The following is a 22,196-nucleotide window of genomic DNA, read 5'->3' as shown; positions in this document are numbered from 1 at the left end:
GCGGCGGCGGTGGCGGTGGCTCTGCAAGCGTTTGCTGCTTCGGGGCTGCTTCTGCACACCCTGGTTGGGCTCGCCTGCGGCATAAGTGTAGTTTACAACTTGTAATACGTAGAACAGCGCAATATATCTATTCTATCATCATCTGGAGTGAATTTCGTGAGCCTTGGGACAGCCCTGTGAGGATTCCGGAGAAATTCTGGTGGAATTCTGGCGCCAAGATTGATTCTGGCGCTTGCTATGTCAATAATGGGGCCAGACTGATTCTGGCGGCCTGGGATGCCTGGGACCGCCCTGGATGCCTTGGCACCAGGACGCCCAGGCTGATTGAGTTTTCCTGATGTATAGCTCAGTCGAACTTGATACAAACTACTTATCACACACACCAACGTTGTGTCGCTCGAAAGTTTGAATTTCCGCCATAATTGAATGAGCATAAAACATACTAATGCGTGCCATGGCAAAAACTCAGGTCGGGAATTGTCCACCAACATTTACTGGTACTTCTCTTTTGAAGTTTCAGTGTCCCACGAATGATTTTAATAACCGCACCAAGTACATGGCCCACATCTTATTTTCGTTCATACTACACCGTCAACCACGTTCCCCTAGTACTTGTCTGGAACATGGCCATGGATGTTCAAGCGTTGCTGCAGATCACGCACCGCGCGGAGATCCTCCGCGCGGAGGCTAGTAGCCGGGGCAGACGGCTGGACGAGAAGGCGTTGGAGCTTGATTTCATGCGCGAGGCCGCGCAGGGATGCATCCGCCACCCGCTGGGCCAGGCCGTCCAGGAACGTGTGGAGAAACGACGAGAACGACGCGACAGGGGGCGGAACGAACATGAGCGACTCGATGTTCGGGAGAAAATCCGCGCGGGAGAAAAGCGCAACGAGCGCCGCGTTATCGCTGGGCCCCATTTGCAACGAGCCGATCGTGAGGTCCCTGAGGGCACCGCCGATAGCCGGACTATTCAGCAGGGTGCTGAACGTGGAATATTCGGTGTCTGCAATTGATAGAGAAGACACGTTGGCAGAGGAGCGCGAGAGACACTCCAGGACGTCAGACTCGGCGGTGACGCCGTCCAAATCGGAGAGCTCCAGGTTTCTCAGGCGCGGGAGCAGCACATAGGCCATTATGGTGTGGCTGTGGTAGCCAGAGAGACGCAGTGTCGTCAAACAAGGCATTTCGACTGGGGGCTGAGTGCTCTGGACATCGCCCTCGTCGCACTCATCGCAGAGAGTGAGATCCTCGAGTACCACTAGCTGGGGTAGCAGGGCAACGAGATCAGACAATGACAGAGTATGCAGGAGAGTCAGTTTTTGCAGTTGATGCACCGGGAATCCTAGGCCGGAAATCAAGACTGCATCGCCGATGGCCAAGTCTCGAAGCAGCGGTGCGTTAGAGAATGTCTGGTCCTCTTGATATTCCATGTAGAAGCCGAGGTCGAGGGTGAGTTTTGTGAGGTGCGGAAGATCCAATATGTTGTCGATGGAAGCAGAGTCAAGTCCGAGGCCTATCTTGATGGCATTGGCCCCGGCGAGTGATAGACTGGCCTCCTTCCACTGGCGGCAGGAGGTAAATAGCGGCGGTGGAAGCCAGCTTTCTTCACGTGCGTCTACGTGAACCGTGATTGGGAGTCCTTGGGTGCGTTCCAAGAAGTGAGAAAAGACAGGGTCGAAGTGGTCACGACCCTGCAGGAAATAACAAGTCGTGGTCCATAAATTGGGGTCGGCGATGGCAATCCGGCGCCATCGCTGGCAGACCGCAGTGATACTGAGCAGCATGGCGTTGACCTTCCGAGGGTCTGTCGAGGACAGCGTGGCACGGAAAATATGGCAAAAAATCTCAGCGGGGAGTGTCTGGACGGGGAAGGTGAGGGTGGAAAGCTTGTCCTGGATGGCTTTTTGTCGGTCTTCGAGCTGGACGAGCTGCGCTTTGAGCGCGGTGATTGTTTCGTCGATTGCCTCCGCCTCTTGACGCAGGAGAAGCACGTCCGCAGCGGTGAGGGTTTGCGCACCCGAGTTGGGCGGAGCCATGTAGACGATCGTTCTGCGTGGACGTCAATCTCAAGTAAGGTATATGGAGTACTTACCAATGAACGCGGGATGGAAAATGCCGAGGTGACAAGTCACAGCGGAATGCTTCCTTTTTGACAACGACCATTCTCGTCTCTCGCCCGCGCTCCAGCTCTTATCCTCCCGACTCCCTCCCTACATGTCAACGCTAGGGAAGATGTCGACCCTACCCTTGGTTCGTAGGCGAATGCTAGCACCATTCCCTCTTTGACTCTTTTCAAGTTGCTAGATATCGTCAGCTGGCCTTAATTTCTGGGGATTCAGTCGCCATTGGAGCTTCGGATAGCTCTCCGGCTGTAGGAGACAACTGGAGATATGCTGTATCCAAGAGGGGAGGGCGAGGCTGAGCAAAGAGCAATCACCTCCTTCGCCGCCCAATACTGCTGTCTCTTGTCGTTCATCTCGGCAGCATGGGATACAGACATGTTGCTTCTATCAGTGTTGGGCCAAGGGTGTGTTACCCCCGCTTTCCTATTGCCTTGCTGACTAGGTTTTGTAGGCTGGAGTATGTCTCGTGTGTATGCTGTACCCTCCATCTCTCCGACAACGAGTAACAACGCGGGCTTCCGATAGGCATTACCGTGGTGCGTGGCGTTTTCGAGCCCTGCCTACTCATGAATAACGTATTCCTCCAGACAAGCGGTCGTCGCCTTCAACAGCAATCCTGAGAGTCCTTCCGGCTTGAAGACTCCTTTTTCACGTTTCTCGTCATATTCCCCACCGATCTGTCAACTGTAGCTTCACCAAATTCGACTGCCTTGACTCTGTCTCATACACGACAACACCGGCAGAAGCCGCTCTTCCAGAATCTTCAGTCTTGAATGCCGAGCAGGCTTTTAACTGCATTTTCCACCCGACACCGGCCCCTCATCACCCCTCGCTCCGTCTCAACCACCTCAATAGAGCTTATTAGCAACTCCAAAAAAACGCTCGCTTAGCGTTTTTCTGGCCCTCTGATTGGTCGAGAGGCCTTAAGCGAGCCTAAGCGAGGGATTTTTTTGCGCTGCTAATAAGCTCTAATCTTCGAATTCGCTCCAAAATCCTCTTTTTCTTCTCGCCCTTTCCAGTCGTGGTCACGCATGTCACGGTCACGCAGCCAAGGATCGATTTTGCAAGTCCCCATGCATGCCACATACGATTCTTTGGACCGTATCTCCTGATAAATGGACATCCTATCATATCGAAACATTCATATCATTCCCGACATCGGACGCGAAGGCCCGTTTCGAGCGCGTTTTCGTGCTTGACCCTTCTTGGGACAAACTGGACCCCGGTCCTTCGAGAGATGCTGTCAGAGCTTGACCGATTGCTTCTCATCTTCCGCGGTCAAATCCTGGTGGATAAGCATGACTCTACCTGGCCGTATATGCCGCCAAATGGTCGTTGTCGTCAGACTTTGGGGAACGGGCACCAAATGACCATCATTTTGCTTTCCTTCGGTGGCTGGCGCCACTACGACCACATCATTGTGGAACCCATTGGCTGCGGGGTAGGAGCGTGCGGGGAATAGGTCATAACGCTGGTCGCGGGCAATCACGCTGAAATCATGGGGGTCTGCTCTTCTTCAACTCAATGTTATCTCATTTGGTCTGTATTGCGTTTAATTACCCGGATTTTGCAATAACTCTTCCACAGATTTGTATTCGATGCCGGTGCCAATCTTTCAAGTACACCCATCGAAACACGCAAAAACGGTTCACACATTGCCTTCGACACTCTTCATATAATCCCCGCTATGTCTCCTCCTGATACAACCCACTCCATCGTCGACATTTCTCGCCCTCCTTTCCGCCGTCACACAGTCACAGTCACGCTGTCAGCGAAGCGATTTTGCGTGTCCACATAGACTTCGCATATAGCTCTATAGACCCTATTTCCTGGTCGAGGGGCATGCCCTACTTGCAAAATATTTGTTTCGTCCTCGACTTTCAAACGCGAACGCCCTGGTCGAGTGCCTTTTCGTTGGTTGCCGATTGTCGGAAAAGTGGACCCGAGTTCTTGCAAATATGCCGCTGGAGCTTATTGGAATGTATGTTGTTCTACAGGGTTGACCGCTATGCGGGCCCATTTGGAAAAATAATAAATCTGACAGATATTAGTCAAGTGAGCGAGATTGCAGCGGCGCCACATACTTTGTATGAGAGATAGGCAGTTTTTTACGAGACTTTGACTCAGTCTGAGAGCTCCGAGAAACTTCGTCCACTCCGAGAAAATTCGCCTGCCTCGAGAAACTTTCGGCCCTCCGAGAAAGTTTTCTTGCTCGAGGAGCTGGATCGGCAATAAAATTACTGCTTGCCGAGTCACGCGTTGTTGTGATGGCCACCTGTTCGCCGCTTGCTCTGGTGCAGGCAGCATGGATGGCAGGTTATGGCGGCTTTATATTGATACTTTGCCGCATGGACCATGGGTCCATGGCTTTTCATCGGCAATTATCGTGCTTCCATCCGGGTTCAGCCGCGCGCTCAGCTGCTGTTTGGCTGGATAACGGCAGCTTGAATCTAAAACCTCGGCCAGCCCGGCTTGGGTCGGCAGAGCCCTGATGCTTAGGCAGGCGCAAAGCTTAGGCCTGTAAAATCCAGGCCCGAAATCGTCGGGCGGCCAAGCAGCATATATAATACTACCTACTAATATGCCTTTGCTATTTTCATCATGAGCTGGTCGTAGCAACACCTCCCAGCTGCTGGCACTGGGCAGTGAGCTGAAGCAACATATGCATGAGTTTCCCATCAACGGTGATCATGCAGTTCTACCTGAGTTCAGACACCATTGACGCAGTACAGCACTCAGCCGTCGTAGCCTTGTCTGTTGCGGTTATGGTGCAACTTGAAAAAATGAACGGCAATTCTTTAGTTAAGTAGTTACACGTGACTCGGCAGCCGGTAACTGCATTGCCGGTCCAGCTGTCAAAGGGAGAAAAAGCAAGAGAAAAGTTTCTCGGTGTGCCAAAGTTTCTCGGAGCAGGAAAAGTTTCTCGTGGCAGGAAAAGTTTCTCGGAGGGGACCAATTTCCTCGGAGTGAGTGAAGTTTCGTACGAAAACTATCTGATTCTCACACAAAGTCTGTGGCGGCGCCGCAATCTCGCTCACTCAACTGATATCTTTCAGATTTATTATTTTTCCAAACGGGCCCGCATAGACCGCTGGAGCAATAACAACTCCCATTTTGGCCATATGATGGACCAAATCCTCTTCGTCGCTGGGACATTGGCAGGCAGAGGATGAAATCATGATTAATTTCATCCGATCACACTCTCTGTTTCGCAATATGTATAGTCGGCTTCCTCTTCTTTTCCTTCTTATCATCCTTCACGCCCTGCTCGTCACCAACAACATCATTTACCTCCCACTCCCGCTTGCTTTACCTTCTTATGACTCGTTATCTCGTTATCTTCCATGATCATTGGTACCTGCTCACGCTATACTCCTTTTTGTTGGAGAGGTAGCGCAACTGATAGACCTGTTCCTCTACTTACTCGATCCACATAGAAATTTTGGACTTCGATCAATTTCTGCATGCTTAGTCATACATTCTCCTTTTTATTCTCGTCGTCATGAGTCCGGCGGACTCTTCGCAACTCGTACCATCCCCAACGCCGCAAGAGCGTATTCGCGCCCTTCTTCGCTCCAACATCGAATTGGACACCCAAGCTGCCGCGGAACTCCGCTCTGTACAGGAGCACGGGCCGGAAGAGCTGGTGGTGTATGACGACTGGATGGTGACCTCAGAAGCTGGGCCGGAGAGAGCGCGACTTCAGTCTGAGCGGAGAAAAGCCGCTGACTATGTTGCTGCCTGCGACGGCGCGCTGACGTGCCATATTCGTCGGTTGCCGAACGAGCTGCTGGGGTACATTTTCGAGTATTGCGAGCCGGACCGCGACGCTAAAGTCGCCTTGGACCCCGTGTATACGCTGAAGAGGTTCCATGCGCTCGTAAAGAGGCACTTGTGGCTGATTTCTGGGGTACTCGGGTGCATTTCTAGCTTGAATCCGTGCGCTGACGAAAATGCATCCAGGTTTGCTGGCGCTGGCACGCGATTGTCACCGGAACGCCCTCTTTGTGGACACACTTCAGCGCGAATCTGCATCTCTGGGGCCACGAGGTGGTCGAGCAGCGGACGCTGGAGCGCGTTCTCGCAAAGTCCCTCGACAGAGGCGTCCCCTGCCCGCTTTCGTTCCAGATTGGGGCGGTAACGGACAAACGAGCCCCGGATTATGTGTATACGGGCGTGCTCCGCCTGCTTGCGGACCATGCCCACCGGTGGAAAGTGGTTTCGATTAGTTTCGACGACGGCAGCTGGCCATGGCTGGCGCACGCCTGTGGACGATTGGAGAACCTGGAGGTCCTCGACGTCCAAGTAGGAGAACAGAACCCCGGCGTGGTATCCAACCCATATTTATATGCTTTGATGCCAACATTCGACTACGCACCCAAGCTCCGGCGTTTTGCGTTCACTGGCGACTTGCGGAACTTGATTAGGTCGATGCCCTGGCACCAATTGGAGCTCTTCACGTACTCCAGCTGTAGCAACGAACAGCTGCTCAATCCTGCTCTCCTTCGCTGCATTCCACTGGCAAAACTGCCGCCAAAAGCGATACTTTGTCTTCGGGCGGTCCTGGAAATTTCCCATTCAAGTTGGACCGAAATGAGACCAGTACCGCCTATCGCTTGTATGGTCCACTGTCTGGTCCTACAGCTGTCTCGGACTTCCAACGAGACGGACGACGTGTCTCTTGGCAACATATTTGCATCATTGTCCCTCCCGCTCGTCTCACAGCTGCACATTGCTCCGCGGATGATTTCAGTCCCCAAACTGCATCTCCCGCTATGGAGCCGGGCACAGTTCTCGGCGCTTTCCGAGCGCTCGGGCTTCGGAATGACGCTGCGGCATCTAATCCTGTTTGTGGAGATTTCGGTGGACGACTTGCTGCACGCGCTCACCGACTTGATTCAGCTTGAGGAGCTGTGGATAACCGACCCCGCGTTGGGCAAGCCGGCGCTTATCACTGACGTGCTTCTTGCCGGCCTCACGGTCGCCTGTTCTGACGTCCTCCTCCCTCAGCTGATATCGCTGACGGTTTCCACGCACCTTACTTTCTCCGATTCCGTGCTGCGTTGCTTAGTGGAGAGCAGAGTCAAGAGCTTGGATCATTCAGATATGATGTTCTGCCTAGGGCTCTACTGCATGGGCCGCGATCCCCGAAGCGTCGACGCAGAGGTGTTGTACAGGTTCGCAGAGTTGGTGGACGCTGGTGTGCTTGATTTGGATATGAGGGAAGCTAATATGGCAAGGTTTTACATGCGATAACATTCATATGACTCAAGAGTACGGCAGTGTATCTTTTCACTTTTGCTTGTAATTTACATATTGTTTCAAACATTGCTTCATATGCTATGCAGTTCTTTCTTCGACATGGGCAATTACTGAGGGCTAGCTTTCGCCACTTGGGCCTAGATTAATAGCAGAATGGTGCACAACCACAAGCAACAGTTCCCGATGAGTCATGGACATCCGTGTCCAGACTGCGTTGCAAATCGTGCAACATATCTATATAGGGCTCTATATCGTCCCCGCGGATTGCGCCTGGGGTAAACGGCTGGACAAGAAACCTCCGGAGCTTCAGTTCGTGTCGGAGCCCGCGAAAACTCGCGTCGGCCACTCGCTGAGTGAGGCCTCTCAAGAAGGGCGGAGAATCAATGGAGTCTGCAGCGCCATAGGCACGACAAAAGCTAGAGATTCGAGATTTGGAAGGAAATCCGCGCGCAAACACGATGGCTTTCTCCTCGCCGATAGTCATCTTCAGCGAGTCGATGGTAAGGTTTCGGAGAGTATTTTTAATAAAGGATTGTTGTAACAGTGTACTGAACGCTGCATAATCCACATTTTCGATAGATAGAGAAGCGAGAGGGGCCGCGGAGCGCAAAAGACATTGCATAAGGGGAGAGTCAAGGTCCGCCTCGTAGTCGGCGAATGCAGAAAGACAAAGAGTTTTGAGGGAAGGGAGGATCAAAAAGTCCATGAGCTCCATGCTTTCCTCTCCAAGGAGACGTAAGGTCGTCAAGAAGGGCATTGTAATGGCTGATGGAGGGAATTCACGGTCAGAAAACTCGCTGTCGTGGCCGAGAGTAAGCTCCTCCAGTGCTACAAGATGGGGAAGGAGGGCAAGGAGATCGCGACATAATACACGATGGAGCAGAGTGAGTTGTTGTAGCTGGTGCATCGGGAATCCGAGTCGAGGAATCAGAAAAGGGTAGCGAATCCCGAGAGCTCGGAGACGAGGCGTGTTGGAAAATGTCTGGTAATCTAGATCTTCCATGTGGAGATCGACAGCCAGCGTAAGTTTGGTTAGATATGGAAGGTTCCAGACGGTGTCAAGGGAATCGAGTGCAAAGTTGCTATCATGACCACTAGAGAGAGTGGCTTCCTTCCACTGGTGACAGGAGTCGAACAACTCTGAGAGTTGAAGCCGAGGTCCACCGTGTTCCGGCCAGTGTAGGTGAACAGTGATCGGAAGACCGCGGGTGCGTTGGAGGAAATGGTCAAACAGTAGATTAGGGCCCCGAAGCAGGTATAGAAAGCCATTGCCCAGAGGTGGGTGTCTGCGATCGCAACGCCGCGCCATTGCTGACAGACGGCAGTGATGCTGAGCAGCATGTGGTTGACTCTTTCAGGCATCGTGAAGGACACGGTGTCGCGGAAAATATGGCAGAGGATCTCGGCAGGAAGTATGTGGACGGGGAAGGTGACGGTGGCAAGCTTGCCCCGGATGAATCTCTGCCGGTCTTCGAGCTGGGCCAGTTGCGCCTTGAGCGTGTTAATCGTTTTGTCCACTGTTTCCGCCTCTTCTCGGAGGCGAGCCACGTCAAGAGGGCTAAGCGCTTCACGATCGCTGTTGCGTGTACCGTTATCCTCTTGCATGGATGGTAGTAGTGCTAGATATGATATGGACAGCAGGTGTGGGATGGAATTTGGATGGAATTGTGGTCGAAGTGCTGAAGTAACAAGTCGGTCACAAAGCTTTCTCTTCTTGTCATCGACCACCACTTATTGTCACCCGCCCTCATTGCCCCTCAAGCTCAAGCTCATGCTCTCTTCCCTCATACCACTTACCTGGAGTTAGGGCGAAAGAAACGTTCGACTCGGTTCGTCGGGACACTCCCTTTGCCTACACTCGACCAACTTTCTCCTTCCTAACTCCTCTGCTAGATTGCACGAGCATTGTCGAATGACTTTCCGGACGATTGGGCGTTAAACTTGGCTGCGTTTGGTGCGGAACTCCGGAAGATGGGCTGCATTGGAGAGAGAGGTTGGAGAGAAAGCTAAACAGAGGATGAAACCGGCCATACACCCGCCATATCCACCACATATGGCTGCTGCAGCTCCCCGCGCGTCATCTAGTGGGACCAACTTCGCCCCCAAATCCGCTGGATGGATGATTATCCAAACGATTGTGCGTCCAAACCGCATTTTTTCATCCCTTCCGCGGTACTGACAAGGTTTCCAGGCTGGCGGCTATCGCTTTGCTCCGCGCTACCTATCCAACGACAGAAACGAGAACCATATTGCCAAGGACAGCATAGTGCGTGGCTCCTTCCGAGTCTGATATCCTCTGCATTCACTAACTGCACCAGTCAAGGGGCGGAATTATGTCTACTTTGCGACACGTTTCGCGCCACTTCCATTTCCTCACCCATAATCCATCACTATCACCCGCGACTCTCAGCCCCAGACCCGCTCAAAGGCGGTCTCGCTGACGATCCCGCCAGTGGTCAGACCCGCCCTCCCGCGCTAACAGCGCCACGTTTTCGCGTCTCCGTTTTCACCCAACGCACCACATCCTCTACGCGGAACCCCCCCTTTTCATCGACAACCAATGCATTCCGATCTAAAGGATGCTAGTTAGGCGCATTTGTTCACCGTGGAGAACCTATGCAGTCACTATTTTGTACCTTCAAACACACTTGAACTGCTGCAATGGTGTTTTTGGTCGGTGTCATATATCTCCTGCCGTTCCAATACCGACAAGCCTCAAACACATTATCTGTTTTCGCCTACCAACGATCCTACCACCAACATTCCTCACATCCCGCGTTACCTGGCGAAACCTCCCATTTTGGCACCCGTATAGCCATCGCTTTCAGCGTTCTCCATCGACCTTCTCTTACTCGTGTTTCGACTATCTTCTCCGTCGAAAGTCGGAAAACGTCCCTTTTTCTGTGGAGTCACACCGGTCACGTCACGCCGTCCGTCCTCATGGATTTTGGGTGTTCTTGTACTCCGCAGATATGGCTTCTGTCGAGTGTATCCTCTGCTGTAGCTTTATCCCATCTCCATCAGATATTTGTTTCCTCCCCCGATTCCCGACGGAAAGACGCTTTTCGCTCACGTTTTCGCAACGTGGCGCTTCCCCAATGAGTGTGCCCGCGCTCTTCGAGTCGTGGTACCCGACATCCCCAGCGGTATTTGGTGTTGGGGAAACATCCAATGTTGGAGTAAATGGCCCAATGCTCTTCGCTATTCAAACTTTGGGAAGGACGCTGAATAACTCCTCGTTCTGCGTGGATTGGTGTCGTTGGCTTGACTTCATCGAATGGATGACGATGTCCAGCTACGATAAACCACCTTCCTATCGTTTATCAGAGCGTTTTACCCTGGAAGATACCAGTTGCGGGGCATTCGCGAAGAGTCGCCGAAGACACCCAGGCATTATTACGCAGCGACGATCTTGAAGCCTTGTCATGGTGGCCGGTCCTACCAATTCCGTTTTATGAGTCCCTGTCGACACGCTGTTCGGGCTCCCCCATACACAGTTGTCGTGTTCCACCCAACTCCACCGTCGAATTCGCTCGAGAAACGTCCTTTTTTTGCTTGCTCGCTCCGGCGAGGGGGCGAGATGCGAGATATCGGATCGGCGAGCACGCATAGTACAAGGTCCGGGAAGACTCGGAGCAGCAGAGAATATTAATGTGTATTGCGGATGTGCTACCATCAAATAAGGGCATCCCGCTCTGGCCCCCTCAGGATACCGCTGGCAGTGGGTGGCGGCGGGTTCAGTTGCCGGTCGAGATAATTCACGTTGCCATTCAGCATTGTCCCGCGCAGATATCCTGCATCGCGCCGCTCATACCCCAAGCTTGGGTTGCGCAGAAGACGCATGGCCTCCTGCACATCTGGGCCGCCGCTTGTCACATACACGCCGCAATTGCATTTCAGCCCTCTGATCGCTTTCTGAAGACTGGTACGAGCCTCGGCGTGCCACTCGTCATAGAAAATAGCCTAAAGTGAGAACCATTCACTGACCGCTATAGAGATCTCAATGGTGGCGACGTACCCATTTGATAAACGCCTCCGCCGACATTACAGCTGCAGCCTTCTTGAGCGGTATACCGAGCGACTTGCGCCCCGCGTCATTCGCCAGCGCGGCCAAATCGTGCCTGAGCGCAAACGCCAGGACCTCGAGCGGTTCCTGGTCGATGTTGTCTCTGCGATTAGAACGTTAACTTCCGATGAGACTGCTGGGGTTCCCAACGCACCGCATTTTCTGCTGCAAGATCGGCATCGCGGAGTAGACCAGATACTTCTGCGCGGCCTCCGCGAGCTGGGCGCAAACAGTGAAGGGCACGGCCCGGAGCGCTGGCTGGGGCTGGCGGTACATGTACTGGAACAGCAGCTCCAGTACCGCCGACGGTTCCGATAGCTCGATCGGCGCTGCACCCTCGCGGTCGGCATGTGCAGCGGAAAACATGGCTGCGAAGACATCCGAGTGGAACTTGAGGTTCTTGCGATGGACCTTGAAAAGGACTTTATCGGAGGAGAGCAGCTCGAGGTCTGCGTCAGGCGAGGAGACTGGTCGATTGGGTTAGATTGGGGCGTATCGGAGGATCGAATGAAGACATACAGAGAGGCGAGCAGGGGGATTCACTGGCGCTCATCGATAGTGCTGGTGGAGTGGAGGAAACCTGTGTGGGCGTGTGAGCGCAATCGGACACGAGGACGGGTATAAATACCTGGGTCACAGTAGAGCTTACAGATATAGTGTTTCCTGACGGTGGCGCCTAACCGGCGGCGGCGTTGAAGCGCAGGATAGAGCATGCACCCTGAGAGACTCGAGAGTAAACAGGAGCGGGTGGCCAGTTGTGGACAAGGTGAGTTTACGTGCCACTGGTTAGGCTGCCACGCAAAAAGTCTGGGGGTCTCGGACGGAGAGCGGGAATGATAAGTTGCTGATCATGACAATGCCGACTCCCAAGTACCCCACCGCATAAGTATGCTGCGCCGCCCCAGTCGACTCGGATTCTCGTCCCTCTGGTGCGCAGGAACGTCGCATTGAGGCTGAGGCACGCTCGACGAGGGCGCTGTCTCTACGTGGGCTTTGCGGGATCGCCACATCGATGTCAAAGAAGAAATGTCAAAGTCACAGTGTGACACACTCAAGACCACTCTTCCTTGTACTTCGGCCCACGGCTGGTGCCTTTGGCGCGCCCCTCAAGCTACCGAAAGGAGGATGGAGGCGGCGAGCGGTCTGTCTTATGATGCCAATGCCGTCTACTGACGGCTTTTGGCCAGGTTCCCGGGACTTGCTTAACTCTCGAGTAACTTCAAAGTTAGTAAGCGCGGAGGCGGACAGACGGGACGCGGGGAGGCATAATCCAGGGAGGTGGATGCGGGAAAATGCCAGTTTACACTCCCAGTGGCCCGGGAACGATGTGCGTTGTCAAACCCGTCAATTCGTGCTCGTGCTTACCCAGCTTCTTTAGCGGCTAAATGCAGCCTTCGTCGTCCCAGGCGTCGCTCTTGCCATTTGCGCGACCAAGCAATAAAGGGAGCGTCGCTGGCCTCGGTCGCTGTGGGGGGTGAAGTGAGGACAAGGGCGAGGGCGATTTGGTCGGGCTGGAGATATGAAGTGAGCTGGCGACAAAGAACGGGATTGGCAAGCCTTGGGTTATCCCTCTGTCGACAACCGCCCTTCGCATCTATCTCCTCAGCTCGCTCGGCACGACTGTTTTCCTCGGGCTGACCACATTCGTCTTCGAGTATCCGACAATGCGATTGCCATGACTCCCCCCTTCAAGTCCATTGTAGCCAGGGTGTTTCTACGTGGTCGTGACTCGTGCGCCGTCTCCCTACACTCTTCCTCGTGTTACATATCACTGGGGCTCGGCTTTCCTATTAGCTACCATCCACCCTACTCGACTGATGCACCTGCTACCTATTCCAGTCGGTACATCACCATAACCGTGCGGCATATCCATCTTCGCTTCTTTCCGCTACCCGTATGCGTGTTCTTCGTCATTTTCCATTCAATTTCCTGGTTCGTTCACTTCTACGATCGCGTTAAAAGACGAGAGCGATGCTAGAAGCCAAGGGAGAACACTGTAGATGGGCAGGCAAACGGTGCGTGAACGGTGCTATTTTTGTTTATTACTTGTCATTGGCGCAGCTCAAGCTCGCCATGCACACTGAAGCTCTACTTCCTGATGCATTCCCCATTCCATCCTCCTATTTTCTTTGCCCGCTATCTGTGCTTGTTCTCATTTGTATTCCTGTTAACTTTCGGAGGCGCATCCTGATCTAATTTCGTCTCATTCAGACTTTTTTCGTCGTCCATCCTCATGTGTGGTATACTTACCATTGACAGGCATCCAATGTAGCGGGACGCTGACAATACCACGGCCCAACTATACCTCGGCGACCTCTTAACCGCTGTTGTCAAACCCTTCGAATTCTTTTTGTGTGGCGAGTATTCCAAGACCTGCGATTGTGGCTTGTCGGTCCGAGTTCCTAACAGCATCGTCTCTCGCGGCGGTCAATCCACAAGAAGCCGACGTGTTTCATTTACGCGGGTCAGCCTAATCCAAGGTGGCGGGACCCCATCTAACTGCTAGTGCCAGTCCTGTCGCGGGCGTACTAGTAATTAACGGGAACAGAGGGGCGCTGCACATCTCATGCTTTCTCTCCCCCTTCCCCTTCTCTTGGTTGCGCTCGTGGTCGTGGTGGCACAGGTGGCCTCGCAGCTGTTGGGCGCGTCATGGCGGGTTCGTCTTCTATACCTGCCGTTTGGTGCTCGTTAATCATGCCCCACCAAACTACAGAAGCCGAATATCACAACCTCGCTCGAGGACCGCATCCGGCTGGCCCAAGGGGCCCTCTCGCAAGCCATCTCGCAGCTGGATAGTGCCACCTTGGCGTTTCCGGACCCCGGTAGGACGTTTCTTGCGCGCTTTTGCTGTGAGCGGCGCTCATTCGCTGTTCAGCGACCACCTATGGCCTCTCCGGCGCTCTTTACTCCCAACTCGCAGAGTTCGACCAGCTCACGAACCAGTCGCGGTACGCCATCACTCTCGGGGGGTACTTTGGCTCCGCGAAGGCGGTGACGGCAGCAAACTTCTCGGGCCCTTATGTAGTATGTGTGAAGGACGTACATTGCTCCCGATGACTGACCTTGATCTTCTAGCGTTTTACTGCGCTACTGGCAAGCTTGTGATTGACCACTGCCCTTGATGGTAGCTTAATAATGGCCTGTGCGCACCTTCGCTTATTCCTCATCATCTGCGGAGGCTAAAATTGATACAGGAACTTCGGATATGGAGCTGTTGTCGCATATAAGACATATAAGACATATAACAGCTCCTTGTTTCTCCAATTTGCGATCGAAGCGTGGTCGGCAGCAGTTCCCTACACGATCACACAGGCGGCGCTTGATGCGGGCAAGATGGCGAACAAGAGCTTCACGTTGAGCCCTTCGTGTCAAGGCGGTATGTGCCCCGGCATAGCTGAAGTACACCATGACAGCTCATGATCCACACAGTTAGCATGGCCGGCGGAGCTTTCTATGTTCCCTTCTCATTACGACCCATTTCCCTACAATCTGACGCGACGTAGAGCACGGACCCCGTCAATACTGGTGTTGTCGTTATTGCCACCGGGTGCGTTAAATTATGTATGAGCCAGCTTTTGTGTCGATGCTTATCCCTCCAGTGGCTTCTTTGTGTTCGTCTCCTTCAAGCGCCAAAATGTCATTTTCTGATTTGTGCCTAGCCTTTCGGCTTTGTTGGCAGAAGCGACCGCGGACGCGAAGTATCTTTCGGCGGCCGTGCAGTCCATGTCTTTCATCCGTGCACACCTGTACAACGGCGAGGGCCTCGTGATAGACGGGATGTCAGCGAGCGCTACCGACAATTGTGCGTTGAGCACTTTGGGTCTTTTGCCCTACAATTCCGGTCTCATGGTCGAGGGATTGGCCGTCTTGTACTCGATTTCACATAACACAACCTATCGCAACATGTAGGTCTTGCCGGTCTGCTTACTAGGCGCTGAATGCCCACCAAGGCTTGATGACCTTATAACTGCCTCTCTTGCAACGACAGGCTGGCAGAATGTTAGCGCATGGAGGTGCGCATGTGACGAGCAAGCACGCATGGCGGTTATGAACATATGACACATGTACTATGGAGTGTATATAAGGCCCTGGTGGAGAACGGATTCTCCACCAGTTGTACCCCTTCTACAGCGTCCCGCGTGATCGCTGGTAGGCTCTTGGCAACGGATCTTTAACACAACTGGTCAATATCACCTTTCGGCGCCTGGATCATTCTTGCGCTGGTTTACATCTTGGATCTCTCTCACGCTCTTATCTCGTACGACATGTCCTCGGATACTACTGTTCTCGATAACCGCTCGTTGGTCGTCCTCAAGGAAGGAAACTATGCCGAGTGGGCTATTCGGACGCGGGCCCTATTGATCCGGCGGAAGCTGTGGACTCAAATTCAGCCGCGGATCACGATTCCGGCCAACACGAAGGAGGAGGACGAGGAGTCAGTGGCGGCTACGCTGCTGCAGAAGGCGTTGGAGGTGAGGGATCCGGAGAAGATGGAGGAGGCGCATGCGGAGCTAGTGCTTTGCGTCTCGGCGTCTCAGCTGGTTCATTTTGGAGACGAACTCGACCCGCGGCTGGTTTGGCTTGCGCTAGAGGGTATACATCGCGTTCGCGGGTTGGCGGCTCAGCTCGGGGGGGAGCGGAAATGGTTGGGCATGGTGAAGGGCGAGTCGGAATCGATGCTGGAATGGATTGGTCGGGTGATGGATGCGGCGGCGGAGCTCAAGCTGATTAATGCGCCGCTCAGCGATCTCGACATTATCCTGGCGCTCACAAACGGGCTGGGGTCGGACTTCAAACCCCTGGTATTTGCGATCGACGGACTGCCTGGCGATGACTTGACGGTCGCCAACGTCAAGAGTCGCTTGCTCAGCTGGAAAATTATCGACGGCGGACATGGGTCGTTGGATGGCGGCGCGTCTTCGGCACTGCTGGCTAGAGGTGGTGCGGCGAAGGGGCGGGGCTGCTTTAAATGCGGCAAATTCGGCCATATCCGGAAGAACTGCCCGGAGAACACGAAGGGTGGTGGGAATGGCGGCGCTGCGGGACTTGCGGCAGGAGGTTTTGCTTACGCCTGGTAGGTGTGTCTTGCTCGTGGGGAAGTGTTAGCGCATGGAGGTGCGCATGTGACGAGCAAGCACGCATGGCGGTTATGAACATATGACACATGTACTATGGAGTGTATATAAGGCCCTGGTGGAGAACGGATTCTCCACCAGTTGTACCCCTTCTACAGCGTCCCGCGTGATCGCTGGTAGGCTCTTGGCAACGGATCTTTAACACAGAACAGTACTGGAATCATCACGTCGGGATGTGTGTTTTCGTTCAATACGCGCCTCTTTGCATTCGTTTTGACGCCGCTCTTAGCCCCAGGAACAGGCGACGGGTCGCTCCCTCGCGGGCTGGTGGCGGCGTACCTGCGCAACGCGATGAGCCCCTCGCTGAGACCGTCCGTGCTCGCATATCTTGCCGTCCAGGTGTGTGTTCGTTCTATTGCCGCTGAACGACATCGATGATTGACCCAAGAGTGTGCTAGTACAACGCTGTCGCCGACCTTGCGAAGCAGAGCGGCGGTGATATCTATGGCGCCTCGTGGTATGGGCCTGCGGGGACCAAGTTCGACGCGGGCGCTCAGATTAACGCAATCCAAGCCCTCATCAGCTCCTTTGCCCTGGACGATGACCCTGTTTCGACCGCGAGCGCGTTCTCTTTCGCGCCAACGGCAACCAACTCACTCTCTCCCCTTCCGAATCCCTCGTCGAAAGCCAAGCGGTCTATTGTCGTCGTCGTCGCCGGGCGTTGTCGGCGGGCTCGTCGCTCTGGCCTTGATGGCGGCGCTGGTCTTCTGCTGGAGTCGGAAGAGGAGACAAACGACGCCGTCCGCTGAAGCGCCGAGCTCAGGCTCTGGTCTCAATATGAGAGACGGGCCTCAATATTTTGAGTATTTGGCATCATCCGGCGCGAGCCCGGGCCGGAGCCCTCCGGCTTACAGCTCCAAGGGCCGAGGCGGCATTGGGCAAAACGGGAATGTACGCGCCGGCAGAGCCTCCAACAACGAGTCTTGGGCTGCTCCGCCAACCCCCGGCCGAGTCAACGGGCACTCAGAGATGCCGTCCGGCTCAGACTTTGCCCATGGTGCGGGATGACAAGCGGCAAGGGGGGTTCAAGATCCTTATCAGGCACATGGGGTAGGGGGGAGGGGGGGGGGTCCCCGGAGGGTAAAAAAAACTTTTTGTATATAAAAGATTTGGGCCTTATATGGGTGTAAAGACACTGAAAATATAGTGTATACACTCTCATTTCTATAGTTCACAACCCCCCATACTTATATCTATATACTTTCAGGCCCATGAGCCTGGATAGTACACCCTATCACAGGCCCATCATCAGGTAATTGATGAGAGGTGAACATATTGAACAGTGATATGGCCTGCCATGTGTATTTGAGGGTTCCAGGTATATAGATACCTACACACATACATATACAGATACATAAATTTTTTTGAAAAAAAAAAGTTTCACAAAGATTAAATTTTTTATGCCAATTTTTGATCGCATCAGTGGTCACATGATGCTAATCGTGGGAACATATTACCCTATATGGCAGGAGGGGGGGAGGGGGGGGTCCCCGGAGGGTCGGAAAAAAACTTTCCGACCCTATATCCGTGATTCGGATCTTGAACCCCCCTTGACAAGCGGCACCGCCTCTGCCCCAAAAACAACGCGTGCCAGACCATGACGTCACGGTCGCAGTTGCCCCGACGGACTCCGAGCAGTCGACGACGGAGGAGCTGGTGCGGATGTTGCATGGCAGGGTGAATGGCGGCACGGTGGCCAGCTTTGAGGAGCCCTTGCCGGAATATCGTACAGCGTAGAAGTTCTGCGCTGTCCGATTGTTCGATGTTCTTTGGACGAGGGCAGTGGCGGGAAAGGTATTCTGTTGTAACCTCCATGGACAATTTTTTAAAACGGGCATTCTTCGATTAAGTCAAGTTGCAATGGCTAAATAGATAACTAGTCAAGTAAAAATGTGTAATGACGGACTCTCAAGCTGTGCGATATTCCGGCAACGGCTCCTCATAAAGCCCCGTCATGCCCGTGCCCGTGCCCACGGACCCGCCGTTCATCCTGCTGACCAGCATCCGCACCAGCTCCTCCGTCGTCGGCTGCCGCTCCACCCCCGGCCCGCGCCCGGACGAAGTCTCCTGCGAGTCCGACGGCAGAAAGTCTGAGCTCGAGCGTGTCCGGCTGCTGATGACAGTCGGAGGCGGGACCGCCCACGACTCGCTGCTGGGCGAGAGCGACGGGGCTCTCCGGACGGGCACGACCGCAGCGAGGTTTTGCGGCCGCTTCGGGTTGTACCCCGCCGGGACCGGGCCGGACGTCTCGGACGGGCGGGCCGGACTACTGTAAGAAGGGCGACTGGGCAGGCCGGGGGACACCTCCGACATGTTAACGGCAGCGTAATGCGGCTCGAGGAGCGCGAGCGGGAGCTGTCTTCGTCGCAGCATCCGAATCCGACAAATCAAGACAATTGCCAGCGCTCCGAGGACGAGGATCCCGCTAACAACTCCGCCAACGATCGCGCCAATGGAAGACTCAGATTTGGAATTTGGGGCGGGGGCGGCCGAGTTAGTGGGTGGGGACGGCCCGGAGGACGTGCCAGAAGGCGACACGGGCCCGGAATCGGTGACCGCAAGGGAGCTTATCAGTGCCTGGATGGCGGTTGTCTGGGACGCTGGGTCGAACGTAAGGCCGGGCGGCCCTTGCCAGAACCCGCCGTAGATGTCGCCGCCAGGTTGCTTTGCTAAGTCGGCGACAGCGTTGTACTAAAAAAAATATTATTCAGAGTGTAACTGGTGTCAAGTCCTCTCCCGGGCCGGTATTCCCGATTTCGGGCCCGGATTAGGCTCGGCTAGCTCTAAGCCCGGCCCGGTAGAGCACTAGCTGCCCAGATGACAGATACACACCTGCACAGCGAGATACGACGCAATGGAGAGTCGCACGGACGGACTCGTTGCATTGCGCACATAAGCGGCTACCAATCCGCGCGGAATCGACGCGTCTGCTGTTTTGGCGCCTGAGTTTGTGAGTAAAAAGTAAAGCGAGACCAGAGCATAGACATACTTCCCACTTGTATTATCCCCGTGCTATCGGTCCACGCATTCGTAGCGAACGACACGGACACGAGTTGGTCGAGCCTGGGCACATCGCGTCAGCTTAGCTACTAGTAGGCCAGTGAAAAGATGGCAAGAGCCTACATGGTGCTGTACGTCGCGTTCTTCGTGATCGAGTACAAGATCGCGAGGCCCTCCATCACGAGGCCGGAGTTGTACGGCAGGAGGTCCGGGATGCCCACGGCGCAGTTGTCCCCGGCGCGCGCCGAGACGTCGTTTTCTATGAGCCCTTGCGCATTGTAAAGATGTGAATGAATGAATGTCATCGACTGGGCGGCGGCGGCGAGGTAAGCCGGGTCCGATGTCGCCTCGGCAAGCAGGGCAGAGAGGCTGCGTGCGAATGAGATCTACACGTGTGTTGCAAGAGGGGAACGGACATGAGGAAATTGCTGCTGTGAGTATGAGCGACAACGGGATTTGGATGCCGCTGCGACGCACCCGGTGGCGATAACGTAGACAGAAGGATTTTGCCCGTCTTTGTTCTATGCTGCGTCAGATGGGAATAACAATACTTGGCCGCGAAATACCCAGAATGACCCGCCGGCCAGAGTCGCTGCATTTAGCGTCAGCTCCGGCAACGCGACGACATATTCACTCCGCACCTCCTTGACACGAAGCGCCCAGAGTGAAGTTCTTGGACGGCATCTTGCCCGCATCGACCTCCGCCTGGGTCATGGTGTAGGGCACCGCCGCCCACCACGACTGGACCGCATACTGGAGGAACACGGAGACGTTGTAGGTCTTGTAGGCGACGATGGCCCCGTGCCCGTAGTTCCTGGAACATGTTCAGTCCGTCGGGATTCGGGAAGGATAGAGCATGGCACTGTAACATACAAGCCGTCGTTGAGCTAGCATTTTACGTTGTCGTCAGTCGTGAGCATGGTGTTATTGAATAACGCTGAAAGTCGACGAATGAGCTATTGTCGCGCAGGACTCGTAGCTTATTCACACACCACATAGAAACCCGAGAAGTTCTGCGACTTAGCGTTGTCGAGCACCGTCTGTGCCGAGGCATAATACTGCGCGAGGTTGGCCGCGTACTGCGACCGGTTCGTAAGCTGGTCGAATTCAGCGAGGAGGGAGTAGAGAGCGCCGGTTTCCTTGTAAGTGCTGCCTGGAAATGAACACGGATTAGCTGCTCTCTGAGAAGCAGCAGAAAAGCCCCGTACCGGGATTAGGAAACATGGACGTGCTGCTGTCCAGCTGCGAGACCGCCTGCGAGATGGCGCCCTGGGCGAGGCTGATTCGGTCCTGCAGCGGGGTAGTGATATTCGGTTTCTGTGTCCCGGGGATGACTAAGGACGCCTAGAAAGGGCAGTGCAAGGTACACACCCGCCATGACGAGCCCGGCGGCTGCGCGGCCACCTGCCCGACGACCGCAGCGAAGAGGAGGGGAAGGGGGAGGGGAAAAGGAAGCATGGGATGTGCTGGGGGCGTCCGTCCCGTTAATTACACACTGCCGTCAACAGGAATCGCAATAGTTGGCAGATCGATGGGCGTCTCCGATGATGCTGACCCGCGCTGTGACGAATGAATGTGCAGAGCCATTCACGGACGCACGGGTGCTTGTCGATCCTGGGAGCGGGATTGGCACGGCCTCCCACCCCGCCTGGACCGCCGCCCGGGGTGTCGAGGGGATCAGCGCTGGGCTGGGAGAAGGTCAGGATCAAGCCGCGGCCGCATCACATGACCATCCGCCTCTTGGCTTCCGCTCTGACCGCGATGTCCTGCCGTTTTCCACTCCCGCTTCCTCCCCCGGCCGTGTATGGGGGATGCAGAGCCCTCGCACACACGCACTATCAAGCTCAGGTATGTCTTCTTTTGGCTTTCTTTTTTCTGCAGCTGAGCGATTCTGCCAATAGCCTCAAGCACATCTTGCAGCCACTTGACCACGACAGGAGGGATGAGGCGGCTCCTAGAGAGAGAGTTTAAAGCGCTAATCGGGTGACCGGTGTGTGGACACGCTACTCTTCAAGTTCTTGTGCTCAGTCTTGCTTACGATTCTCCTTCAGGTCGGCCCTACTGTGAGTTGGCAAGCAACTCGGAAGGCGTTATCAGCTTCAAGCGGCGCAATATCCCTCACAGAAAGTCACGACCAGCAGCCAGGTTTTCCCTCGACACCGCAGTTCTCCCCTCCCATTTTCGTCCAGCTCACAGCCCACGAGTTATCCACGCTTCCTCTGTCGCTAGAGAGACTTGCATAGCAAGCTGAAGGAGCCTCCAACGCAATAAAACAGAACAAAACGGGCGGGCGTGAATATGACCTTTGCGTTGTCTGTCGCGACGGGGTCAGTCGACAAGGGACTTCATTACCTCGACACCATGATACACACCGAAGACCCTGAAGAGAACCACGCATACCGGCCGCCTCCAGCCTATTCAGCTTTCGCCTCGTTTGTTCCCGGAGTCAGCATAACACGTTTCTACACGCAAACCATGGCCATCTCTTTCCGACTTTGCTCTCTCACCCGCCCCCCTTCTCCTGATTCTCTCCGCAATCCGTTCAGAGTTCTACCGATGCTCTATCCCTCCTCTTTGTTGTCACCACTACAGCAATGGCGCTCAAAGAGG

The 22,196-nt window shown here is 54.5% G+C and overlaps 5 protein-coding genes across 5 annotated transcripts; 2 read left to right on the top strand and 3 right to left on the bottom strand.

Annotated features, from left to right (window-relative positions):
* Positions 1-605: 605 nt before the first annotated feature.
* Positions 606-2,048, bottom strand: MIND_01329500 (F-box domain-containing protein; the record flags this gene model as incomplete). The annotated part of the gene is made up of 1 exon (XM_037369745.1): positions 606-2,048. The coding sequence occupies exon 1, from the start codon at positions 2,034-2,036 to the stop codon at positions 606-608; it is 1,431 nt and encodes a 476-aa protein (XP_037213741.1). The 5' UTR covers positions 2,037-2,048.
* A 3,577-nt stretch (positions 2,049-5,625) lies between these two features.
* MIND_01329400 (F-box domain-containing protein) lies at positions 5,626-7,379 on the top strand (the record flags this gene model as incomplete). Its single annotated transcript, XM_037369744.1, has 2 exons — positions 5,626-6,033; positions 6,087-7,379. The coding sequence occupies 2 exons, from the start codon at positions 5,626-5,628 to the stop codon at positions 7,377-7,379; spliced, it is 1,701 nt and encodes a 566-aa protein (XP_037213740.1).
* A 3,681-nt stretch (positions 7,380-11,060) lies between these two features.
* Positions 11,061-12,004, bottom strand: MIND_01329300 (uncharacterized protein; the record flags this gene model as incomplete). Its single annotated transcript, XM_037369743.1, has 4 exons — positions 11,061-11,348; positions 11,404-11,554; positions 11,606-11,918; positions 11,971-12,004. 4 exons carry the CDS (start codon positions 12,002-12,004, stop codon positions 11,061-11,063), a joined length of 786 nt encoding a protein of 261 aa, XP_037213739.1.
* Positions 12,005-14,017: 2,013 nt separating this feature from the next.
* Positions 14,018-15,510, top strand: MIND_01329200 (Glycoside hydrolase family 76 protein; the record flags this gene model as incomplete). Its single annotated transcript, XM_037369742.1, has 10 exons — positions 14,018-14,107; positions 14,165-14,273; positions 14,327-14,475; positions 14,580-14,593; positions 14,646-14,827; positions 14,881-14,906; positions 14,955-14,998; positions 15,051-15,062; positions 15,111-15,356; positions 15,402-15,510. The coding sequence occupies 10 exons, from the start codon at positions 14,018-14,020 to the stop codon at positions 15,508-15,510; spliced, it is 981 nt and encodes a 326-aa protein (XP_037213738.1).
* A 2,984-nt stretch (positions 15,511-18,494) lies between these two features.
* On the bottom strand, positions 18,495-21,044 carry MIND_01329100 (Glycoside hydrolase family 76 protein; the record flags this gene model as incomplete). Its single annotated transcript, XM_037369741.1, has 12 exons — positions 18,495-19,277; positions 19,419-19,528; positions 19,576-19,649; positions 19,710-19,955; positions 20,003-20,014; positions 20,064-20,107; positions 20,153-20,178; positions 20,228-20,400; positions 20,460-20,473; positions 20,579-20,739; positions 20,795-20,903; positions 20,958-21,044. The coding sequence occupies 12 exons, from the start codon at positions 21,042-21,044 to the stop codon at positions 18,495-18,497; spliced, it is 1,839 nt and encodes a 612-aa protein (XP_037213737.1).
* Positions 21,045-22,196: the final 1,152 nt, after the last annotated feature.

Source organism: Mycena indigotica (assembly GCF_014461135.1).
Source record: "Mycena indigotica strain 171206Taipei chromosome Unknown Mind.scaff0015, whole genome shotgun sequence".
Taxonomy (NCBI): Eukaryota; Fungi; Basidiomycota; class Agaricomycetes; order Agaricales; family Mycenaceae; genus Mycena; species Mycena indigotica.
Note: the sequence above shows the minus strand (reverse complement) of the source record. Positions and strands in the feature narration are given on the sequence as shown.